This window comes from Callospermophilus lateralis, chromosome 7 (assembly GCF_048772815.1).
Source record: "Callospermophilus lateralis isolate mCalLat2 chromosome 7, mCalLat2.hap1, whole genome shotgun sequence".
NCBI classification, from domain to species: Eukaryota; Metazoa; Chordata; class Mammalia; order Rodentia; family Sciuridae; genus Callospermophilus; species Callospermophilus lateralis.
The window spans coordinates 80,062,801-80,088,744 of NC_135311.1; the positions used below are offsets into that span (position 1 = coordinate 80,062,801).

The following is a 25,944-nucleotide window of genomic DNA, read 5'->3' on the forward strand; positions in this document are numbered from 1 at the left end:
TAATCATGTATCTACTGATGGAAATTTGAGTTGTTTGGGCCAATTATAAATAACACTGCTACAAACTTTCACATACAAGCTTGAGTGTGGATATATTTTTATATTTCTCTTTGAGTAAACGCTTCGAAGTAAGGAGAATGGCTAGTTCATTGGGTAACTACACATGTAACTATATAAAAAAGTGACAAAATATTCTGCAAAAATAGTTGAACCACTTAACTTGCCCATAGACAATGTGTGAGCAATACAGTTTTTTCACTTGATCTTTTATTTCTTTGTACTACCTAATTACATTAGATAAAACTTGCAGTATAATGTTAACTGAAGAAATGAAAGTAATCATCCTTATTTTATCATTCATCTTAAAGAAAAGCATTTGATTTATTTTTACCATTATATAAAAAATTTTTTGTAGACGAGGGAGTTTTCTTCTATTCCAAGTTTGTTAAGGGTTCCTTTAGCATAAATGGATGTTAGATTTTGTGAATTACTTTCTCTGCGTTCATAATTATACAATTCTTTGAAGTTTGTTAACATGAAGAAATATATTGATTTATTTTTGAGAGTTAAACCATGTTGACTCTCTTGAGATTAACCCAATTTGGCCATGGTGTATTATGTTTTGTATGGATAGCTAGGTTAAGTTTGCTACAGTTATGTTCAGAATTCATGCCTCTGGGTTCATAAGGAATGTTGGTCTGTAGATTTCTTGTAATGTCTTTGTCTGATTTTTGTGTCAGGGTTATGATGGCCTAATAGAATGAATTGGAAAGGATGTCCCTCTATTCAGTCTTCTGGAAGAGTTTATGTGAATTTCATATTTATTTCTTAAGTATTTAAAAAAATTCACCACTGAAGTCATTTGGTCCTTGAATTTCCTTTCTCAGAAAAATTACCAAATATAATTTCAGTTTCTTCAAAAATATAGGGATACTCAGATTATTTTTTTTCTTCAGTGTGCTTTTGATTGTATTATTTTTAAAGGAATTTGTCCATTTCATCTAAATCAGAGGTTGGAAAATTTTTGCATAAAGACTCAAAAAAGTAGGTATTTTAAGACTTGCAAAACAAAATCAAAGCTCATATGTATGTATTTTAAAAAATAATTTAGTAAGTAAATATGAAAGCCTTTCTTCACCCATGGGTCATAAAAACAAACTAAACCAAACTTAAACTAATATACAGAGCATTTTCCACCTCAGATGTTGAATATTTTATCTCCAAAAGTTTTTGTTTCATTTTGTTTTACTAATATTCCATGTCTATGTGCAATTGTTCAGTAGGAGAAAGTACTCAAGCCCAACCTTATTAAACATTCCACCTAATGTCCTATTTCCCTTATGGCTTGTGGGGACAAAAGAGGTTGGTACCTGTACAAAGAGCCCTGTTCTCTCTTATCCTTTCAACTGTTTTTTCTCCAACATGCAGTAATCACTAGTACTTTGCTGAATCCTCAGGAGACCTTTGCAGTTCCTGGGATTCTTTCTCACTGTAGTTTTTTCCCCCATGTCTTGTGTACTCTATTCACCTTGGTCTTCTGTGTCTATCCATCAGGCTCCATCTTGGTTATAGACAAAAGACTCTAAAAGCAGTAAACTAGGGAGGTTTTTTAATTTGTTTCATTTTCCGCTCTTTCAGATATTAACATCATGTGATGACCTATTGTCCAGTGTCTTGGAAACCACTGTTTATGTATTGTTCCTCCAATTTGCTGTTGTCATTGATGGTGGTTGTTTGGGGAAGAGTATAAGTTTTATCCCTGTACCAAAAAGGGAAATATTTTCAAAACTGTTATATAAAAGTTCATATAGGACTATGTAAGAAGTTCCTTGTAGAACAAGAGAATTGGGATGGAAAGATAATTGTACAAGTGGCAAAGAAGTCTCTTACTATTTAGGCATCTGTCACTATCATTCTGGATGACATAAAGCTATATCAGGTTCCTCATTTTCAAAATGAAAATGAGGTATTCTTGTTGGTTTATCTTCTTCCTGTTCTGAAAATTGATGACTTTACTTACTCTTTGTTCCAACTATAGATTTTCATCATCTATGTTCCTGTACCCTAGTAGCCATGTCATTAATTTATCTTGAGATGCTTATTCTAAGCAGTAATTTTTTTTTAAATCAAACTTGCAACTCTGAAACTCTTTTGCCACATTTTATCAGAGTTATAGCCAGAAACAAATGATGGCCAAGAGTGAGAATTAACTAATAATCACTTTTTTAAAAACCTGCTTATTCTAACTTTCCGCTAGAGAGAAATTATTTATAATTTCATATTTTCACTCTGTAGATCTAATAGGACTCAAAAGACAAATATTTTCAATTATTGCCTTTTGCTGGCTTTGTTTTTCTTCACTATATGAAATACACAACTGAGGTATACAGTATAATGGCTCCCTCAGATGCCCATGTCCTCATCCTCTAAAACTATAAATGTAATATTTTACATGGTAAGAGAGAATTCATGTTTTGGGTGAAATTAAGGTTGCTAATCCAATGATGTCCAAATAGGGTAGCTATCCTAAACCATCTGTGTTGGTCTATTGTAATCTCATGTATCCTAAAATGTGCAAGAATATAGAGTAATGGAATATGAGAAATGATCAACCAGCCATTTCTGTGAAAATGGAATGGGATCATGAGCCAAGGAATGCTGGAAGCCTCGGAAGCCAGAAGAGGCAAGAAAATAGATCTTCTCTAGAGCTTCCTGGAAGGAACTTAGCCCAGTCAACACATTTTAGCTCATAAGCCTATTTTAAGACTGTTAGATAATACATTGTGTTGTTTATAGACATGGAGTTGGTGCTAATTCATTATAGCAAAAGTCAAAAATCAACATGGTAACTGAGAATGTTTCCCTGGGTCGAATATTGTATAAAGGTATAAAATATCAGTGCAGATATTTTCATTCTTTTTTAATCTTGTAAAATTTGGCGTCACATTTTTTTAAAAAGAGACATTATAAAAGAATACTCAAAGCCAAGTGACATGATTGAGTTGCCATAAATATCTGGAAAGTAGAAGAAAATTGATTATTGTATGATTGTCCTAATCTATCTATGCCTAATCTAAGCAGAAGGTTGTGACTTTGACCCCATTTTTTTTTTTTTGCAGGAAATTATTACATAATGATTTAAAATCAGAATAGTTACCCAAGAAACAGAAATAAAGTACAAATTTTTTTCAATAAAGACAAACTGGACAATAAGAAAATTTATGTACAGGCTTGAGAGAATAAGAGGGAGATGGTGTGATGTAGGTTGGGCACTGTGGCTGTGCAGTCTGGGATGGGTACCGAAGGGAGCGGTGTTTGCAACTGAGTGTGTCCAATATACTGCAACAAGCAAAGAAAAGAGACTATGTTTTCCTCTAAAGATTACTACAAATATATTCTTAATACTTAAATAATGAAATCCAAGCTAACACTGATGATTACTGAAAGGTTTTGTCAGCTCTCCTAATCTTAATTTACTTTTTAAAAAATAGTCAAAAGTCTTCCTGGAATTATTGAAAAGGTGAATTATAGAGCATGAATGTATATGAGAAAAGCAATATATAACAACAAAACCACTTTAGCACCAGTGGATATTTTAATACTTTTTTATGAGCAGAGAAGGATAACACAAAAACAGGACAATTTATCATAAACATTTTAAATGACAAATTTGTTGGAACAACACGCATATTTCTTTACTTATGTCTATTAACAGTTAACAATTTTCATGTAGGATATATCTTATAGCACTTAGGAAAGACTTATATGTTACATTTTATTCAAATTGTTTCATTATATATATGTATATATGCTGCAGAAAGTATCTTATTTGAAATTTTAAGTGTAATCCTAAAAATGTCTTTTAAAATTGCTTAGGTCAGTGAGAAAGGTTTAAAAACAATATTTTAAATTATAAAGAGAATATTCAGTAAGAATACTTCAGAACTAAGGGTAATCTCCATATACAGCATATATATGTATCGCCTTTAGTTTTGAAGAATTCTTACTTAATGTTTACACAAATATTTGTATAAGCATTATCTATATATGTGTACATATACATATATATGAAGTGGATTAGAAGATGTTTACACTGTTATGAGACTAAAATGAACTATTTTTTAAAAAGACACAAATCATTCAGTAAAAGTAGTTCCTGATTTAACTCTAAAATATGAACCAAAATCAAGAATCTATTTTTAATAAGGTTTATTTTTTTATTTTAAATGTTTTTAAAATAGCTCCTGAGAAGAGAGGGGTGAAGGGCTAAATTAGGAAGGAAGACAAATGGATAAAGCAAAGGAAATAATATTTGAGACCAAAAAAAATAGAAATTCTAAAACCTAAATAAATGTTCCACCTGTCTGGTTTCCTTTAAAACCACAGAAATATGGGCTTTGCAACTGAAATTCAGCCTGATGTTCATAGCCAAGACGCTTACACCTGCTCAGAGCAGAGTCCACTGGCAATCTTATTTCTCAACCAAACTTGCCACACTTTGCAGGTAGACTGGAATAGGCAGCACCAAACAGAGGGAGTTGTACTGTAGCACAAAAAGCATTTGCTGGGAACCACTTGCAGTTGTTATGTTGGCCATGAAAGTTGATATAATTTGAGAAATTAATCGGAACCATTGCAGAAAACAGAATTGCCCAGAATTGAGGAAAGTTTTGACAATAAACAGCTTATGTTTTTGAAACCAAATACCAACACTATTTTCTATATCTTTCAAGCAATGAAGTTCATTTCCCAGCATGTTTGGTTTCTAGTTAAATAAATGCACATCCATGTACTAGTAGTGAATGTATACAGTACTTAAATTTTAAAGGTTATTTTACAGAAATAGTATGATTTGCTCTGTTTCATTTTGTAAAGAGAGATTCTTCATGAGCAGGGTCATATTCTTTTAAATATTTTTGTAGTTTTCATTAGTTCTAAATATATGCTAGAAAGCTTATGAATTAATAAGATTCATGAGTCCTATTAATTCTAATCTTAGAATTGTATAAGTTTCTGTTTACTGCCTTACTGAAGATTCCCTTTTAAGTGTTACACCTAAGCATTCATACTGACATAGGACCCAGTCCAAATTTTTCATCACACTGGTATGGTATGGTGATAAATACACATTTACATGAAAGAGGTAGGTCCCATAACTTCAGCAGTGGGTTAAAAATAATAACTACTTCCCACATGGCCATTCAAGTTGGCCTTTACAATCTGCTGTTTGCACAGCATTAGGCCACCTGATGTTTGGTGGTACTCAATCCTTAAAAATTACTCTAATAATCATGAGTTCCATTTTACAGAAGAGGAAATTCTAATAAATCACATAAAAATCGTACATCGTTCTTTGTGACTCTTCAGGCTGGGTTTTTGTTTTGGTTTGGGTTTCCTGTTGGTTGTCTGTTGTTGATATTATTGTACTGTGAGCACAGCTAAAATGAAGCAAAAATTACCACTTCATTAAAGACTATTTCTTTTGGCATCATGTTTATTCATATATTACAAATACTGCTTCATGTTTTCTAGTGTCAGCTTCACAGGAAGATGCAAAATTCAGTTTTGACACTGTAATGCTATGTCCTTCTGTGAGTTGTTCAATATCTCTATGCTTTCAATATTTTCATCTATAATGTAGAGACAATATTATTTCAAAGTTTGTATTACAATTTCAATGATAGTTAATTTTGCCTAGCGCCTACATGTTCAATCAATGTAGTTGTTGTTTTCTCATAAAAGATAAGTGGAAATGGATACAGTAGAATCTATAACATTTTCAACTATTAGTCTTTAGAACAGTTTTTTAAATGGGGATTCTGGTTAGATTTGTTCTTGGTAAATGAGTTTATTTCTTGCTATAAAATTGTTGAGTTTGAGAAATAGAAAATTCTCTTTTTGGTTTTCTTACATTAATACTCAATATTTGGGCTCTTAGGAATACTAGAACTAAAGTGTTAGCATGATGTTCTAGAGTATTTATCTTTCCATTAGTCTGAAAGTTTTGTAAACTATAAATAAGCAAGCACAAGGAGTTAATGCTCAAATACTTTTTTTTTCTAAGCATAGTTATAATGGAATGACCAGCTAATTATTCACCTAAATTTTATTCTTAAATTTATACAGACTATAGTTTTGTTGAGTTGTATTTAAGTGCAATTGTTTTTAAATTAAAAAAAAAAACAATTTTAGGTTTTTACACTAAAAAAGAATCTCCCAAAATATATATTTGCATTTTACAAGAACCAGATATTCATAATCATGAGTGAATTTCTATATTGTGAATAACACAAATTCCTATTTTTAGCGATTAAGATGCTTGAAATATTATGGTTTTACAGTTTTTATTTATGCAAGTCCATTTACAGCCACTCTCATTTATTGCTGAAAATAATTCTGCAGAAATTTAAAGGTGAAGTATTAATATCATAACTTTTTAGGTGAAAAAAGAAACAGATGCAAAAGAGAACTAAGTAATTTGTCCAAAATAAAAAATAACTACTTGTGAATAAATCTAGGACTGGGGTTTATCTTCCCAATTTAAAGTCTTCATACTTTTTATTTCACCAATAAACAGAGTTGTATTCTGATTGCATGTCTCTACCAAAATATCTACTATGAGTCATTTAGCAGAACCAAGAAGTACCCACTTTCAGTAAGTCTGCACGGAAAACTCATTAGGCATAACTAACTGCTATCACAGCCATCTTTAAATGGACGTTTGAAAGAAATAACTTTGATTCTATAACAGAAAACATTACAGAAGCAGAAAACACTATTTTATTTGATGAGTTTAACAATATATCAACTAATAAATTGGCTGTCATCTTGCCCAGTATGAAGATAATGGGGACGAGGACATGTAGATGCCCTTTTTGGCATGTCAATTTGCAATTACCCTGTGACAGCACACAGTGATTGATGAAACATTGTAGAAAGAAAGAGACTTAAATGGAAGAATTTTATTAGCTTTGAAATGACATTGCTAACAGTAGTGCTAGGGGGAAAATAAACATAAAAACATTTTAAGTAGATAGTAGAGATGCAGCCTAATCCAAACTGCCTAGAATGTCCTTGCTCTTTTCACTTACTTTTGCATCATATATGTGAATATAAACAACTTAATTCTAAGGTTATTGTGCGACCTTCTCTTCTTTGTACCTTGATCAAAAATAGTGTCTGAAATAAAAATGAGATACCGCTAAGTCTTCAGTGGCTTGTCATAAAAGACTGTTATTAAACATAAAAAAATGCAGTAACTGCATACTCTGAGCTAGAAAAGCATGAGAGTGATAAAGAAATGTACATTACAGTAATATCAGGATCACTCTGATCTTGAACATTCATTTTCAAGTTGGACAGAGTTTTTGAATCAGTCTCTTTTGCACTTAAGTATTCGTATCTCAAGTTATAAAATCAGTTTTACTATCCCATGTTGGGTCAGATCACTGGTCCAGAAAATAAGGCATCATGTCTTTTTCCTGAGTCTGTGCTATTAGTTAAATCATCTGCACACAACCCAGTCTCTAACCAGTGGTATAAGGCTGCAAAATCATTGGAGGAAAACAATTTTTAACTGACCCTTTAGGCAATTATTTTAGGGCTGGAAGCCTGATATTTGATTACATTCAGTATCATTTTCAATTTACATAGCTATAAATTGTTCAGACCTTTTTTGAAAAGCAACAATTCTTAAATCAATGAACTATTCTAAGAATTGAAAAAATGTCCATAGGTTGATTATATGCTCCATAAACCAGTATTTCTTTACATACTTTAATTTTTTCCCAGAGCCTTGATTTTATGTGTAATTTTTTTTTCAGAAGAAATCATGAAAATTTGTCAAATGACTGATGATTTGAGACCAACAAGACATAAATGATAAAAAGAATAGTTTTTCAACATGCTTAAGGTTAAAGGCAGATTTGTTTAAAAATACAAACAAATGTTATAGATAATCCTGCTAGTATGAAACTTAGGAATTTAGTATCCAATATTCATTTTCTACAGCCCCAAAGTAGACCTTAAGTCCATAAATCAATGAGATGATTTCATTGCTAAAGAGACCTCAAAAGGCAGAGAAAGACAACCCTGACCGCACCCTGAGAGTGAGAATTCTCCTGTTTAGACAGGGCCTCCTTTCTGGGTTCAGGGGACTTGGGATTGGGAAAAAACAGCCAAGGGGTGGAGGCAAAGGGATTATGGATTTGAAATTGGCTATTGAGCATGAAAACCTGTGTTGTAGTTTGAATATTAGAATTCCATACAAAGTTTTAAACAGCTTGTCGATAATAAATGTTTGACATTTTGAGATCTAGATGCAAAGAAAAAGCCTTGATCTCATGGTTTCCTTATTGAACAAGAATTCAACATGTGAATCTCATGGTTTCCTTATTGAACAAGAATTTATTATGTATCTACTAGATGCCACATATATACTTATTCCTAAGAAAAAATATACATATCAATAATTTATGGCCTCTTAACTTGATAATCTCACTGTTTAAAACAGAAGACAAATTTATGAAGAGTTCATCAACTTATAAAATGAAATGATTTTGTACATATCATAATTTTACCTGTTCAATATTTTTAAGAAAAGGTAAACTTTGGCAGTCATGTTTCTCAAGTAGATTGGCACCACATCTTATAATGAGAGCTTGCTATTTAATTAGTTTTATCTAGTCATAGAATTTAAATATATCCTTACCATTATTGCACTGTATTTTGTGTATAGTGAGATATACATGAAAGAGCTGAAATGGATGCCATCTTTGAAGAAGATAACACATTAAAATTTTCCGTATTTAATGTAGGCAAATGTTGAGGAAAGTGAGTTATTTAGTAGTTATTGAATTAAAATACAGAGAGAAATCAATCATTGAACACAGGGGAGTAAACATGATCTCTAAGGAGAACAAAGAAATTCAGATTGAGGCATGTCAGAGGCACATTGAAGGATAGTTGAATTAAAGACTGAAATCCTGCCCATGATCTGCTTGGCAAGCCCTGTACCATTATGCAGGACTGCTTTTACACAGAAGAAGGGCCCAATTCTCCATGTGCTCATTTGGTCAGGAGTCTGCAAACCAGCATCCACCCAGAAAGGACTCAGAGTTTTTTAATACTTATGCTGGTGCCATATATGAACATCATGGCTACATGAGGTCTTTAGTCATGTTGCAAGTTTGTTGTACAACATCACAGAAAACTATTGTCTGGCATCTGCCACATAGCAGTTCATCATCAAATAGTGTCTAACAGTGTGAAACTTCAGACTGAATATAATCTTCTTGTTCACACTCTAGTTCAAGACCCATTAGAGGGTTATGCAGTCAACATAGTTGCATTTGAAATAGTATAGAATAAAAAAATAACAGTACACACAATACATATTGGAGGTGAATTTTTAATGAAAAATAAGTTTTTTTCAATTTATTTATAAATATGTCCACATGTGAATACCTAATATGCATTTCTTTCTATAGGCCTGTTTTCATTCATTCTGGCTACTATAACAAAATACTCTAAACTGGGTAGCTTGGCAACAATGGAAATATATTTCTCATAGTTCTGGAGGCTGGAAAATTCAAGATCAGAGCACTTGCAAGAATGTGCTTTCTGGCATCTTCTCACTGAATCTTCATATGGTGGAAGGGGCAAACCAGATCTTTGGGTCCTCTTTTAAAAAGGCACTGCACTCACTCACTGCAGAAGGCCTTGCACTCCAACACTATCACCTTAGGTTTAGAATTTCAACATGTGAATTTGGCGGGGCTGGAGGTGGTGTGCATAAGCATTCATTTCAATAAGGATTGTAAAAAATTCTGCAGAGCATCCTAGGCATCACACAATAGAGTGGAAGACTTAAAACAATAAATATCTCAAATTTCCTTACTCCTCATTTCACACCCAAATGACTCTACCATTTGTATGGTCTGGGACACAGAATAATTTTGTTAGGTCACCCAATAATGTTGTCAAAACCATAATTATCATTTCAAGGGGAAGGAATAGTGTTTACTGGTATGATAATTTTAGAGGTTAGCTATTATTTATAACACATAATAATGTAAAATCATAAACTTCCATGGGCTCAGAGAGCCAAAAATCTGAATTGTCCTTGGAAAATTTAATGACTTTAGGAAAATCATGATACGAACAAATTCTTTTTAAAGCAGACACATTATAATTCAATGAAGTTGTTCATATAAGGATATACACTCAAATAAGCATCTTTAAAGAAAGGTGCAAGAGATACTTTGACCAATCAATAAGCAATGGGCAACAGGAGGAATCATCTTTGTTTTGCATAATGTTCACCTATTAAATTCTAGATATTATCTAAAGTTTGCAGTAATCTTCAAAAGGTTACATTCAATATTTGCACACTCTTAGATAATTTGTAATATTCTATTGGGCATTTAGATCTTGCTTATTCTTACCATTATATTACCCACAAGACATTCTTCTATTTAAGTTTTGCCATATTGAAGCATTTCAGGACAAATTACCTAGAAGATGAATGTTGGGGAGAAAAATATGACCATTTTTACATCTCTTGGTATAATATTGTTTATATTTCTGATAGCAGGATATGTGGGTGCTCAGATTATACTGATTCTGGTTCAGTGTTCTCCAAAATCATTATATTCTCCTATGCAGCATTAAAAGAAATTAAAATGCCGAAGTAACATGAATTCTGACCAATGAAATAAAAGGAAATGCAAGTTGAATTTCATTACTTCTGTACGTTTCTTGTTATTTGAATTGATGGATGGATGGATGGATGGATAGATAGATAGATAGATAGATTGATTGACTGATTGATAGATGGTTGTCCCCCAGTCCATTCATGATTCTAGCACTGCCTAAGAGGAAAACACACAAGGTCAGGGTAGAGACATGGCTAGAATAAGATATTGAGGATGATATTTGTGAGTTTTAGCTCTTTCTATCTTATGATTCATTCTGATTTTAAAAAGTATTTGTGTTAGCCAAGGGTAGTGTTCAGTATCTGTGTCATGACCAATTTGACTATGAATCACAATGTAACAAATCTCTAGCTTAAAAAAAAGTTTAGAAAATCACATCCTCTCTGAGACTCCTGTGTTTCTCTTATACTAGCAAAGCAATAAAAGTTCTTTTTCCTTTTTCTCAAAACCATGTTCTTGTTATTGAATTGGCATCAGAGACAAGGACCAAGCCAAAGATCAGTTTGATCAACTTGGTCTTAAACACCTGGCAGGAAAGTATAGCCTAAGCACAGTCATACATGGACATTTAAAAGGAAAAACATTTTTTTTTAAAATGTAACTTAAGATGTACACTTGTGTCAGCCCTACCAAAAGTAAGTAAAGCTGGAGAATATGAAGAAAGTGTTCTTCTGTGGGAGTGTCTAATGATAATGATCACAAAGTTCTCTACAGTTGCAAGTTTGTTCTGAATCAATTTGAGCCTGATCTTATAGACCAACAAATCTTCTTAACCACCTATATTGGGTAAACTTGATCTGATTTTCACTGGTACAATATGATTTATTGTCTTTATAGACTGGCTGAAGTACTAATTACTTTTATGCTAATTGCTTACAAAAAAAGTAATGCTGAGTAGTCTTGTTTATTGTCATCTTAGCATGATTCCTGCCTTATGTATGCCTTGTCCAGTCACCTGCCATCAGCCACTGTGGACCTCTGAACTGCTCTGATGCTGAATACCTACCCTTAACTGTCCATGCCCCACCTGATAGAGAACAAAGTCTTTAGGTTACTTCCCCCAACTTCACCCCCTTTCAGCAGGAAGCAGTTTGGAGGTGTCATCACCCATCTTCCATAGAAATGGAATGTAGAAATAGACAATGGGGGAATGTAACAGTAGTCTGCTTTATATTTTGAATATAGCCCTTGCTCTCTGCCATTGCAAGTTATTTTTCAAATGGACACATTTTTTTCTCTTCTTCTCTCCCTGCTCTTCCCTAATCTCTCCCCCTCCCTAATCTCAGGGGAAATAGGATTACCATTTTTTCCTATTCTAGGCATATTTAACTGTCCTTGAGTACACACCCATCATAGGAATAAAGTAATCCAGACTTTGAAGATGGTACCAGAAGATCTCAGAAATGACTATCTCCCAAATTAACAAGTGAATTACAATTTCAGACAGGGTATATGTGGAATGTAGCCCTTGAATCACCTCTTTAAAATCCCCCTCTTCTTGCTGATGGGCAGAATTGTAGCCTGTGGAACAAGAATCCCCTGTATTTCTCCTTTGCTAGCAAATCAATAAAACTTCTTTTTCCTTTTTCTCAAAAAAAAAAAATAGCATTGTTAAATACGCATTACCAATTTTAGCTGATATTTGACCTTGCATTTATTACTTTGATTTCTGTTTCTTTGGTTCTTAGTAAAGACAAATATTTGGGGCTGGAGATGTGGCTCAAGCAGTAGCGCGCTCGCCTGGCATGCTTGCGGCCCGGGTTCTATCCTCGGCACCACATACAAACAAAGATGTTGTGTCTGCCGAATACTAAAAAATAAATATTAAAAAAATTCTCTGTCTCTCTCTCTCTCTCTTTAAAAAAAAAAGACGAATATTTATTTACAGAACAATTAGCTACCTCTGTTTTCTTCTGTGAATTATACATTTATTTCCATTTTTCTGAAGGATATGTTATTTCATTATGATTTCTGATTTCTTCTTTATTCTATGCATTATTTAGGATTTTAAGATTTTATTTTTGTAGTCTAAAACATTAGATAATTTTATTTTTAAAATATTAAATTTTATGCTACCAATGCCTAGTTTAATTCACTATTGTCCATTATTGTTCTATGTTATGCACTTTGAAAAATAGTAATGGGGCAACCTAATTTATCATGAAAGATTTGAAGAATATGAGGAAACTAAATTGAATTGAGAGATTTGAAAAGTAAATATTAGTCTCTTGCTTTACTAAAAATAAAAAATTAACATAGACTTGACTGTCAGGTAAATACTGTTTTTTAAATAGCAATGAGTCTGATATCAAGAGAAACTTGTTAGCTTATGGAGAAATAAGTTTTGAGTCTCTTTCTTTTTCACGCTCAGATATATAAGCTTTCAAATCTCTATGAATGTATATAAAATGAACAATGGTAGGTGAAGTTGGCATAATCAATGTCAGATTCAGGAAGAGAGTTTGCTAAGGCAGGGATGTCTACCTACCTGAGCTTAAACTGAGTGCTGAAAAAGTTAGGCAAATTTTCAGAGTGATGCAATGTAACAATGAGGATAGAAGTTAAATAGCTAGTTTAAATTAAAAGAAAATGCAAAGTTCTAGTAAATTTTATCCTTAAACAATATTGAATATTTACATGTTATAAATACGGGAGTCAGTGTTATAATTACAAATTATAGAAGGCAGTATCAGCATGAATTATGTATTGTTGGATGCCAAAGTCACTTTCAGGTAATAGTACAATGTAATGTGAAAAAGGATTGCAGTCAATATTTATGATATGGTAAAGGAAGTACAGTGTAGTAGTATGGATAAATGCATAAATGTTTAGTAATAAGTGTAGATTGGATATAGCTTTTTCCAAAGTATCTTATTATATTGGAGAGTTGTCTAGTGATTTTCAACATCTGAAAATCAGGATACCAGGGTTCCACTAATAATTAAATTAGGCTGTCAGTGATATAGATATGGAAAATCCCGTCCACAGAGACACTTCAGAAACTGTTTTAAGTAAATGAATATATTTTGAATATGACTCTTCATATTCATTTCAAATGATGAAAGAAATAAAAGATTATTCAATAAATGATAATGAAATGACTTGCTCATTTTGGGAGAATCAAATCTCTGCTTCACAATTTACACTGCTTATGATGTAAAGATTTTATTGTAGAAAAAGCAAAGGTAATTTAAAAAGTACTATTGAATGTTTTTATAAGTTTAGGGTGGAAATGCTTTATAAATGTGATAAAAGAACAAAATAAAGAAGGAGAAGAAAGTAATAGTTAACTGTAAAAACTTCTGGAACTTAGGGGGAAAAAACATACCACCAAGTAAGTTAAAAATAACTTTAAGTTCAAACATATTTATATTATACCAATTAAATGCAATCATTGATAATTTTTTAAAGGATCTTTTAAGTCAACAAGAAAATTATTAACATATGGGCAAAAGATAATGAGGAGCCATCAGCAGCAGAAGAAACACAAATAAATGACAAATATGTGAAAGGTGCCTGTCCTTTTGATATTTAAATAACTGTCTGAGCACAATTATAAAAATGACATCTTATGTCTCTCATATTGGCTTGTGTGCAGAGGGATGGGAAAGTAACCACATATCATAAACTGTTAGATCTAGTCAATATCTCAAGGAGTACTTTGGCCATGTTGATCAAGATTCATTTTTTGGAATGTTATTTATGTTGTTGTTTTTTTTAAAATATCCCTTACTACATTAAATGTTTTATCCTAATTGTTGAATTTTAGTAATTATATATTTGGTACCTATTGATGTAATTTCATATTTTTACCAAATGGAATATATAAGATTCAGAAAGAGGAAAATTAAAGTATTAATTCCCTTTTGAATTTCATGTGACTTGTTTCTCTATAGTTACTAGACTCTATTTTGGCATGTTTTTAACTACTATAATTTTTTACAAATTGAGAATTTTTTCAACATAAAATGTCACTCTTGCTCTTATTTCATGACTTAAACCTTAAATTCTACTTTGTTGTTACTTGTCTGATTCCAACTTCCTTTGTTTATTTTCAACTTTATTCTAATTTAAATTTTATGTTTATTATTGCCCCAAATGTTCTCAAACACATTGAAAATAGAAAAAAAAAACACAATGAAATATCACTCTGAAACATTCATATTCAGCAAAGTTAATGAATAATGGAAAGTATCAAGTAGAATGTGAGACTGTAGGAACCTTCATGTATCCAGGAGGTAGTGTAGAATGGAGCTGCCACCTGGTAGTTCACGTTTAAATTAAGAATTTACATGTCTTTAACACAGTGTTCACATTTCTTTTATATTAAAAGTGTCTCACAAGGGATCATAAGGACATAATATCAAAATCTTAATTACAACATTATTTGAGGTAATGAGAAGTTGTTAGCAATCTAGTTTCTATTACTAGGAAAATGGAAAAGTGTTAACACAGTGGATGGAAACTATGGGATATTATAGAAGCAGCCAGCAAAATGGGCATAGATAAATTCAAGTAGGCCTTAGTTTGCATGCAGTATGAATAAAATGAGAAACAGAACAAAGGCTATTGCAAGCAGTATTTACATGAATTAACAATGCAGAAAAACAAACAACCTAAATTTTGTTTTTAATCTAATTTGATATCTGTGTCTTATAATGAGGAATTAAGTCTTTTCCATTTAGTGTAATAGCTGATATACTTGAATGATATTTTCATTTCACCAAAATTATTTCATGTTAACTATTTTATTTTTACTTTGTATTAGTTTCATTGTCTTTATCTTAAATTTGACTTTATCTCTTTACTTTTAATTCCTTTAGTCCTGAATTTTTTTTGAAAACTCAGGGGGAATTAGCAGTGTCTTTTCCATTTCTATCAAATTCATATTTTTGAAGTTTACTAAAGTTAAATAACAATAATTCCTTTCCCGGAGTCTGCTCTACATGCTAACCAAAATAATATAAAGCCACGAGGTCTAGTATGTCCAGACAATTAATTTCCCCATTCAGGATATATTTTTTTAAGAATGTTAATTAGCACTTGTACAGTAGTTCCCCTTATCTAACACTTTCTCCAGTTTTAGTCACCCACAAGCAACCATGGTGTGGAAATATTAAGAGAAAATTTCAAAAATAATTAACTCCTAAGTTCTAAATACATGTCCAGGTAAATAGTCTCGGGAAATCTCATGCTGACTCCCTGAGAATGTGAAGCATCCCTCTATCCAGCAGGTCCCTAACCACCTATTAGTCACTGGTGGCCATCTGGGTTATCAGGTTAACTGTGGAGGGACTGCAGGGCTTGTGTTCAAGAACCTCTTATTTCACCCTACGATAGTGCCAGAGTACAAGAGTAGTGATGCTGGCGATGTGGATATGCCAAAGAGAAGCTGTAAAGTGCTTCCTTTATGTGAAAAGGTGGAAGTTCTAGACTTAAGAAAGAAGAAAATCACAAGCTTCTGTTAAATATTATATTGAGGTTACTAGAATCTATAGTACAAGGAGGTATTTTGAAAAAAGTCAATATTCACATAACTTTTATTACAGTATATTGTTATAATTGTCTTGTTTTATCATTAGTTATGTTATTGATCTCTTACTATGCCTACTTGACAAGCTTTATTCTAGGTATGTATTTACAGGAAAAATGCTAGCATATATAGTGTTCAGTTCTGTACACATTTTCTGGCCTTCCACTGGGAAATAGAAAAGTATTTCCTGTGACAAGGAGGTGTTAATGGGTTATGCTTATAATGACTTATGAATTTAATGTCATCTGAATTTATACATGCAAGGCTTATGGTCTTTACTCTTCCTAATCTTCACCCATGTAGAAGTCTGTCTTCTGACTTCATTATTGTTTGGATAAAATGCTATCCTGAATATTTCCTTCACACAATGCATGGGTGATTTACTCCCTAAATCGGTGTATTTCTACAAATATCTTTCACCCCCATGAATGAAAGATTTTTTGAGGTGGTAAGAGAATTATAGGGACACACTCATTTTCTCAGTGACTTACACGTGCTACTCCACTGTCTTTGGATGCTATACGAGTCTGATAACTATTCTGTTCTTTTTTCCTTTGTGAACTAGCAACTTTTTTTTTGCAACTGAGAGCTTGTAAGACATTTCTATCAATGCTTTGATTTTCCCCATTGAATATGTATTATATCAATTATTAGAAACAAAAAAATCAATAAGGCTAATTTCTCAAAAGCAACTCCTAACCATCACTTAAATCTCAGACTACAAGACTATTGCTCATCTCAAATATTAAGGTTGATAGATACAAAAGAATGAAAAATTTCAGAATCATTGATTCATAGTTTGAAATAAATGTGTTAGGATTTTATCTAGCCTCTGTGTCCAATGAGCAAGAGAAAGTTTTCTAGTGTATAGAAAAATAAGATTTTTTTCCTTTCCATTTGCCTCCTCTTATATTCAGCTTTGCTTGTTTTTGTAATATGTGTGCATTAATAGTTCTGACAAAGAGAAAACCAAAAACGATACTAGTATAAAATGGGAACATTTTCTTAAGTGCTGCATTTCCCTCAGAAAATGAGTAATTGCAAAAACATCAACAGAGACAATTCTGTGCTTGCATTGTTTGTTTCCGCTCTCCCAACCCCTGCCTATGCATCCTTTTCAAAATCTGATCCATAGTCAAAGGCACATTTTTCCTTTCAAAAAACCCTCAAAATAATACTTTGCAACTTCAAACAGTTTAAAAATCACATTTCCACTAAAGAAACCTAAAAATATTAATACCCAGCATAAAAACTTATTCTTGTGTGACTCTATACTTTGTTTACCTTGATCATCATAACATTTTTCACCTGCTCTGTCTCATTTTTCCTCCAATACATTGGATGGACTTATTAAACCCAGTGTCAAGAATGTGAGTTCATACTCTATGCTTTATACTCGACAATGGAAACGTGGAAAGTATTATTCCCTTCAATACTGGACTGTGTTTTCATCTGTGTTCTTAGTTACTCCCGCCTATGTGAATTTATATGTAAGGAGGGATAAGTTAGATGTGTATCATTCTTGTATTTTTAAAGATTCAAGTGCAAAAGAAATTCCCAGAGGAGAATAAAAAAATATATAATTCTGTACCTTTTTTTGTCCCTTTCTTTGCCTTTTACAGAGGATGCTAGAGACATCAGTTCCATGTGGAAACAATAACTCCATTACTTCTCTTGACTGATTGAACCCATTCTAGTTTCATCGTAGTTCTCCTTTATTCTGTCCCTTCTGTTGACCTTTCCTTCCCCCTTATCTCTTCACCTACATGTGTACTTTGGTGTTCACCAAAAACAAAACGAAACAAACCAAAAACAGATAAAACAAACCCATAGCCACAGGAAGTACAAAATTGAGAAGGCTAATAATGACGATTTTTCTAAGTTCATTGGAGATTACTTATCAGAGAATTTCCAGGGTTATTGAAAACAAATGAGCCCAGCAAGCTGCATGGGGGAGAAAAAAGAAAAAGAAAGCTTTCTGCATTGCTCCACCTTTGACATAGAGGGCCTGTTTCACAAGGAATCACATAATGGTTATAGTCATTTTAGTGTTCAAATTTACAGAGCAATACTGGCAATCATGTCCAGAGGGAAAATGTGGACAAGAGTGATGCTGCTGTTAAAGTCTCGTGGTTTACAAGTTGTTATAATCAATTTGAGCCTAGCCAATAATATCTCAAGTGTTAGGAAAAAAAGAAGGGAATATTTTCTCTTTTTAAATTATTTTTCCTTGTCTTCAGTCAATAGATTGAAAAACGGAATACAAACTAAAGTCTTACTCAAATTTTGGAATACCCAGGTTTTATAAAACCTATAAAATTCTGATTTAGTAAACATAGAAAGTAATGTAATCATATAATTGCCAAAAGAGTGCCATTACTAGGGCACCTGGAATCACTCGTGAATTTGGAGAATTAGATGCTCACTCTAAGTATTTTATTGAGAAGCACATTTTTTTGACATAGTACTCTTCACTCTAGAATGCTAACAACAACAACAACAACAACTTTGTCTTTAAAGTCAGACTAAGTATGAAACCTGTGTTCACCAGATTCTGTTTCTACACTAGCATGATTTAGCACATCTGAGGTTGGTTTTCTTCATAAGTAAAATGGAGAAAATGTTGAACATTGTGTTATCTTAACCACTGAGTAATTAAAATGTATCATTTAGAAGAGTACCTGAAAAACAAGTTCCCTTTCTTTAATCAGGTTATTGGGTATAAATCATGCTGATCCAGTTGTTGATATAAACACGAGGCAACTAAATGAGTAACTTACACCAATTACAGGAAGAAGCTGCCCAAAATATACTGGGAGAGGATATTTGAAACACACACATCTGTTTATTATTTCAAACCCCCATGAATGTCTTATCAAAATGGTTCAGCTGGGCTGAACCCTGTGGAGCCCTAAGGATTCTTCCAGCCAATGCTGAAAACACACATAGGTGAAGGTGCTTCTTTGGTTTATTTTCTCTACCCTCACATCATCGTAGCCTCAGTCCTTTGTACTTAACAACAATTGGTTTGGTGAGAAGAGGTAAACCCAAGGGAAAAAACCTACTAAGAATGACATCAGAGTGGGAAGGAAAAACCTAAAAGCCGTAATGTCCTCAGCTACATTCTGTTTAACTCAGATGGAAGCAGGAGTTGGAGAGTGAGCTGGTCTCTTCAGAGATAAATGTAAAGGAAACGAGCAAGCTGGCCCCTAGCGCTGGAGTGAATCCCCTGTTCTTGAACTCTCTCAAAAGCAGACAGCTGATGGCTATGTGGTTGACTCTCCAACAGTTAAGACTTCTATCTAAATGTCCTCAACGAATTGAGGTGCCTTCCTTCCTTGACAAAAGTGACCTCACTGTTTTAATCTGCTAGAAAGCTCCTCTTTTGCTTCTCCCAGTCTTGTTAGTGGTCAATGCATCCACCAATCCCTTCAGCTTAGAACCTGGAAGCCATTGCTGCTTCTCTTTTCTCTCCAGCCAACTCAAAAACCCAGTTAATCTCTAAGACACACAGATATTTTAAATGTTATTTTATTATGAAAAAAGTCAAATAAACAAAATAAAAATGTTTGCATTTAGCTATCATCCAGATGGCACATTTTCAATTCATAGCTATCTACTTTAATCCTACCCACTATCTCTTTCCAGATCACTGAATTTTAATGTCTAAATATTGATGAGGTGTAGCCTAATTCTTTTTGACTCTCCCTTGATTAGTTCCTCCTCACTCGTATGTTCTATCAAGTTTGCCTTTACCTGACTCATAGTTTTCCTTAGATTTTAAAAATTGTTTTGAAACTCAAATCTATCATATTTACCATGTAAAACATTTTGATAGGCATTCTAGACCAGACCCTCTAAATATAGTTCCAAATTCTTAGTATGTGTTTTCTTTCAGTTTGACCATTCTTACTTTCATAGATTTTTTTGCTTGATAGTCTCTAGGCTCAGACCCAGTGTTCAACAATAATAAAATTCCTAAAGGCCATCAGGGCTTTGAGTAAACGCTTCCCTTTGTTTCTCAACCCTTTTCTTTGCCTAAATCCTTGCTTACACTGAAATGTAAGCATTACTTTTTAAAAAAAAAAAAAAATTTTCTTAGTTGTAGTTGGACACAATACCTTTATTTTATTTATTTATTTTTATATGTTGCTGAGGATCAAACCCAGCACCTTGAACACACTAGGAGAGCACTCTACTGCTAAGCCACAACCCCAGCCCCTCAAGCATCACTTTTTTTTGGTAAACCATCCCTGCAAATAATTTTGACTTTTTAATACTGACATGACCTGAATAAAAAATTCCCTTCTCTGAGTTTCCACTCTACTACTAAATTCCTCTTTTATTTTTATGTATACATTACAGTCTAATAATCTGGGTCTTTGTTCATCTTTTCCAGAAGCCCTGGATCCCAGTAAATTAGGGGCTCTGTGTGGATGGCTTTGTTCCTACCTTTGTGCTGTGGCATCAGACCCCTGTTTACCTTATGATAGCTACCTTCCTGGCATACTGAGTTGAAATCCCTAGTTGCCAAAAAATTCTTGTCCCCAGGATGTGGCCCAATTTATTCTTGGGCAGACAGAAGAGCAGAACAATACGGGAAGACTTTTGAACTCACCCCCAGAACCAGCAACTTTGAGAAATGCAAGAGGAGAGTTTGAGATCTCTAAAGAGACCTCATGTGCAGCATGGACCAGATGGGTCATTTAGAGTTTGACTCCACCAGGTGTCAGACAGCAGAAGATGGGTAGCTTGTGAGACTAGAAAGTACACACCTTTCCTAAAAGATCAAAATTGTTCATCTCAGTGTGTTAGACAAGAGCCAGGAAGAAATTTGCTGAGAGAATGCCAAGTGCCAAATATTTCTTCTTATTAAGTTTTTTATAACATTTTTAAAATCTATCTCCAATTTAACCATATTAGAGTGAATTTTTCAAGAAACATCTTAATCTAAATAAGCATTTTATAATCCCCCCCCAAAAAAAATTACATGTAGACTTACTTCAATTAGGTATTATGACTAGGAAATTATTCTGAACATTAGAAATAAGAACACAAAAGAAGAGGTCTTTTATTTTCCTGTATTATACCCATCTAAAGAAATTTTCTCCTTGAAGATTAATTATCACAAAGGTGGACACTGGAAAGTTTAATGCCATTTAAATAATTCATATTTATATATTACTTCACAAAGATAATTTCTTGCCTATCTCCACTATCTTGAGGGAAGTGAGGTTACGTTCAGATAAGTGGTATTTTACTGAACAAGATTTCACTATGACCATTGGGAATATACCCATATTATATATCCATTCCAGAAGATTGAGAGATAGGAAATATTTTTATTTCCAAATTCTCAATAAAGAAGCTAAGAGGTCAAGTGTCCAAAACCATGCAGTATGGAGAGACAAAAAAATCAGTATCAATCCTTTTTTCCCACCTATTAATATGTTACTTGAGACTAGTAAAAATATGTTGGAGTTAAATAACATATTCGTCTGTTAATTTATTTTTAGAAACATAGTTCAGTCAAATGATATAAAGTGCTTCATTTTCTTGGACTCTGACCGATACTTCAGACCTGCTGAGTCTTTTTTCTCTTCATTTTTACATATCGTTTTGCAACAATAGTCCACAGGGATACAATCCTCATCGTTTTCTATATTACCAATAACTGATCTGAGAGCACAATTTCTTTTAAAGTTTAATATAAACTTCTCCCAGTATGCTGTGAAGGGACTCAAATTTAGAAATATAAATGAAAACTTTTATTTTAATAAAAACTCAATTATATGCATCGGTGTTAACTTACCTTTAGAATGTGAACTCTGACAGGAGGGCACAGATCCTGACTTTTTGATTAATTTTTACTTATTTCCCAGTATAGATATTCGCATTTGGGAATTGGGAAATTCCATAAATATTTGAGTAACTAGATGATTGAATCAAACTCAACGTGGGTGAACTATTTTTTCTTTAACCTTATTTAGGTGCTCATGTTCAATTTGTGAGTCACTCTCAATTAATTTTATGAACTTAATTTAGATTGAATGCTTACATACATATAGTCAAATATTCATATTATATAAATATATATATTTCTACTTTCTGAATATGTAGAACAGATAACTGAATTCATAATGTTATTAAAATATTAACTTTTCAGCATTTTATTGTCATATTTTTAGCAACTGGTTTTAAATTCCTCCAACCTCCATATACTGTTTTGGAGAAGAGACAAATCCCTGGCCAAATACCGAAACTAAGTACACTGTTTTTAAGAAGTCTTTGATCCTTTAGGTGAGGTGTATAATTCCCAGTCTCACAAGCTACCCAATTTTAAGTTACCTGCCTGGTCCATGATGCACAAACTTTGGCCAGTTCAAACTCTGCTCTTACATGTCTCAAAGTTACTGGCTTAGTGTGTGTTTGAGGAGGAGGGGGAGTTCAAAATTTCTCTTACATCTCTGCCCCTTTATTTACCTACGAATAAATTGTTACCATATCTTAGGGACTAAAATTTAATGGGAAAGGAATTTCAATTCAACATGCCTGGAAAGAAGCTATCATAAGAGAAAGAAGTCTTATGCTACAACCCTCCCCCACCACCACACACATACACACACACACACAAAAAAACAAAAAACTTAAATGTGAGGTCTATGCTAGTTCTGCCGCTCTGCTTCATTTTCTCATCCATTAAGATAATACCTACCTTCTAGAGCTTAGGTAAGGATTAGGTGAATTAATATTTATAAAGGATTTGGAAAAATCTCCAGCTCATAGCTGTATACTATATATGTGTCATAGCCAACCTCTGTATGTATTAAATGTCATATAACTCACTCTTTAAGAAAATAAATTTGATTTGATTAAAATAAAGAATAAACATTCAATGAATTTTCCAATCTTGACCTATTTGTATAACAAAGTCCTCCATAGTTTCACTCTTTGCTTTCAAAGTAGGCCTCCAAGGCATTCAGAAAAGTCTCAGTCATCCTTATGATCATAGCTTTGTCCAACATTGTTCTTCCTCAGTTTCACTCCTTCTCTCCAACTATTATGTGTCTCATATTGTTCCATTTAGGTCTATCAGTTTCTTAGAGCTGCCATAGTAAATTACTAGCAATTTGGTAGCTTAAAAGGAAACCCTTTATTCTCTCACAGCTTGGGAACTGGAAGTCTGCAATCAAGGAGTCAGTCTGCTGGGCTGTTTTCCTCCAAAGTGTACTCAGAACAGTCCCTCCTAGCTTCTTTCTAGGATTCTAGTGACCACAAGCCATCCTTGGTATTTCTTGGCTTGCAATTGCATCACATCAATCTCTGCCTGTCTTCACAGGGCCTGCTTCTGTCCATATTCCCTTCCTTTTATATGGACACCAGTCATTGGATTAGGACCCACCCTAACCAGTATGACCTCATGTTAACTTGATTATATCCTGAAGGTGCTATTTCCAAAAATAGTCATACATACGAACTTTGTGGGAATAAGAATTGAACATTTCTTTAGGGGAGACCCATGCAGCCTGCAACAGGGTCTCATATCATGTTAAAATGTTCTTCTCCAGTCCATTTTGATCACCTCTGAGAACATATTTTCTTATCTACTTATTTCATAGATAATGTAAATATGCTTTCTGATTTTTAAAAAGGGTTTCTGAATCTGTACCTTTTCTAGTAAACTATAAAAATGTAAGGGTAAGGATCATGGTACCATGATGGTTCCTTTCTGTGTGTGTATGTGTGTGTGTGTGTGTGTGTGGAATGAGAGAGAGACACAGAGAGAGAGAGAGACACAGAGACACAGAGAGAAGAATGCATACATTGTGATGTATACAGTGCTGAATAAATGCATTAATTAATAAGAGAACCAGTAATACAAAATTATGCTACAGAAAAAAAGATGAAAATAAATACATGGTAGAGTATGTTGATTTATAATCTTATGGCATTCTTTTGAATTAATACAAAGAGTATTATAAAATCATATTTGAGTGTATATTTATTGATATTATTATAATTAAATAACAAAATTTTAAATATTACAATATAGATTCAGTAGTCAAGTTTAGTGCTTTTGAAAGAAAAAAAATACCATTTTCCTTTGCAACTATAAAGAAAGCTTCACATTATAAACTATGTATGAAAGGTGAGGTCTTCAGTATTTTCTTTGAAATAAATATTGCTTTACCTTTAACCAGTTAATAGTAAGGATTCTGAAATGGTGATGGAAAATAGTATGAATTCCATGACAACTATAAGAAAATAACATTTTAAATTGATATATCCACAGATGATAATGAGTGTGGAAATTTAACTCAGCCCTGTGGTGAAAATGCTAACTGCACTAACACAGAGGGAAGCTATTACTGTATGTGTGCCCCTGGATTTAGATCCAGCAACAACCAAGACACTTTTATCACCAATGATGGAACCATCTGCATAGGTAAGTTCAATTATCTAACATAACATTTTTACCTGTCTATTACTTCATATTTTCTCCAGGGATTAAACAAATATTTGAACTAAATTCTGCTGGATTAAATAATATTTGAACTAAATTCCCTGATTGAACCGTAGTTGATAAATGCTTTTAGAAACTTCATTTTTTCCTTATCAGTAACAAATCCTTATTTAGCCAAGAAATTAAGAAGAGAAACTATTTTTAAAGCATATTCTCTAGAGACAAAAATCTTTTAACTTTGAGAATAATAAGTCATCCTAATCATGTTTCTAAAAATTACTCAATTTACTGGCTGATAAAATTAATTATGATTGATAATATGAAAAATTAATAGACAAATTGAGATCCTAAGAAATTAATCATACTATCAAAGAAAAATATGGGACTGGAACTCAGGACTACATATGCAAATCACTCAGGAATAATATGATGCTACTTTACATAGTTAGATAAAACAGGTATTTAAATTAGTCTAGATCACACTAAAAAATCTTTGATTTTTGCTCTAATAAAATCCTCATCAGCAAGCTAAGAAGTCTGGCAATATTAATAGTAACACATGGTAAGTTAGGAAACAGTAGTCAAAGAAAATTTATCAGTAAAATGTCTGTTTCAAAGAAATCATCCAGTCTCATGTACCTATGCTTTACACTTTCTTACGCAAATAGGAAGATTTTAGTCTCTTCATTTTATAGCCAAGGAAAGTGAAGGGCTAGTCCAGTTCACACATTTAAGATAAAGGGAGGACTAGAATCACAGTCTTATATCTAGAAATCCATTATTCTTTCCACAGGAGACTTAAATAGCTGGGCCATTTAAATCTCACACTGAATCATGTAATATAGTGGATCAAGCTTTGCAAGGGCATAAAGGATTTAAAATATGAGAAAATAATGCTATTCTTATTGAACAATAATTTCATCTTTAATGGTTGCAGAAAATGTTTTATTGGAATACAGCATTATGATGTATTTAGGATCTAGGAATCTATGAAGTACTGCCCAGAAAGTTTATAGTACCTTTCTATTTGCCCTCTCAAGCCTATATTCTTGTCTCTTATCTGGATAGAATATCATAATGCATTTGCCCTTTAATAATTACATGCTGATTATGTAACTGTAAATTTAGTAGAAATGTTTCAATTAGCGAAGAAGCCCAAATTATCGCATCTCAATCACTGTAATTTAATATGATTTTATCTATGTGTTCAATTTTCTAACACCTCTTGTCCC

At 32.9% G+C, this 25,944-nt stretch overlaps 1 protein-coding gene across 1 annotated transcript in view; it reads left to right on the top strand.

Annotated features, from left to right (window-relative positions):
- The window catches only part of Adgrl4 (adhesion G protein-coupled receptor L4), a 103,869-nt gene that overhangs the window by 29,852 nt on the left and 48,073 nt on the right, over nucleotides 1-25,944 (top strand). The window contains exon 3 of the mRNA XM_076863669.1: nucleotides 24,542-24,694. Within this exon, the coding sequence (XP_076719784.1) occupies nucleotides 24,542-24,694 (153 nt within the window). The remainder of the gene's footprint in view (nucleotides 1-24,541; nucleotides 24,695-25,944) is intronic.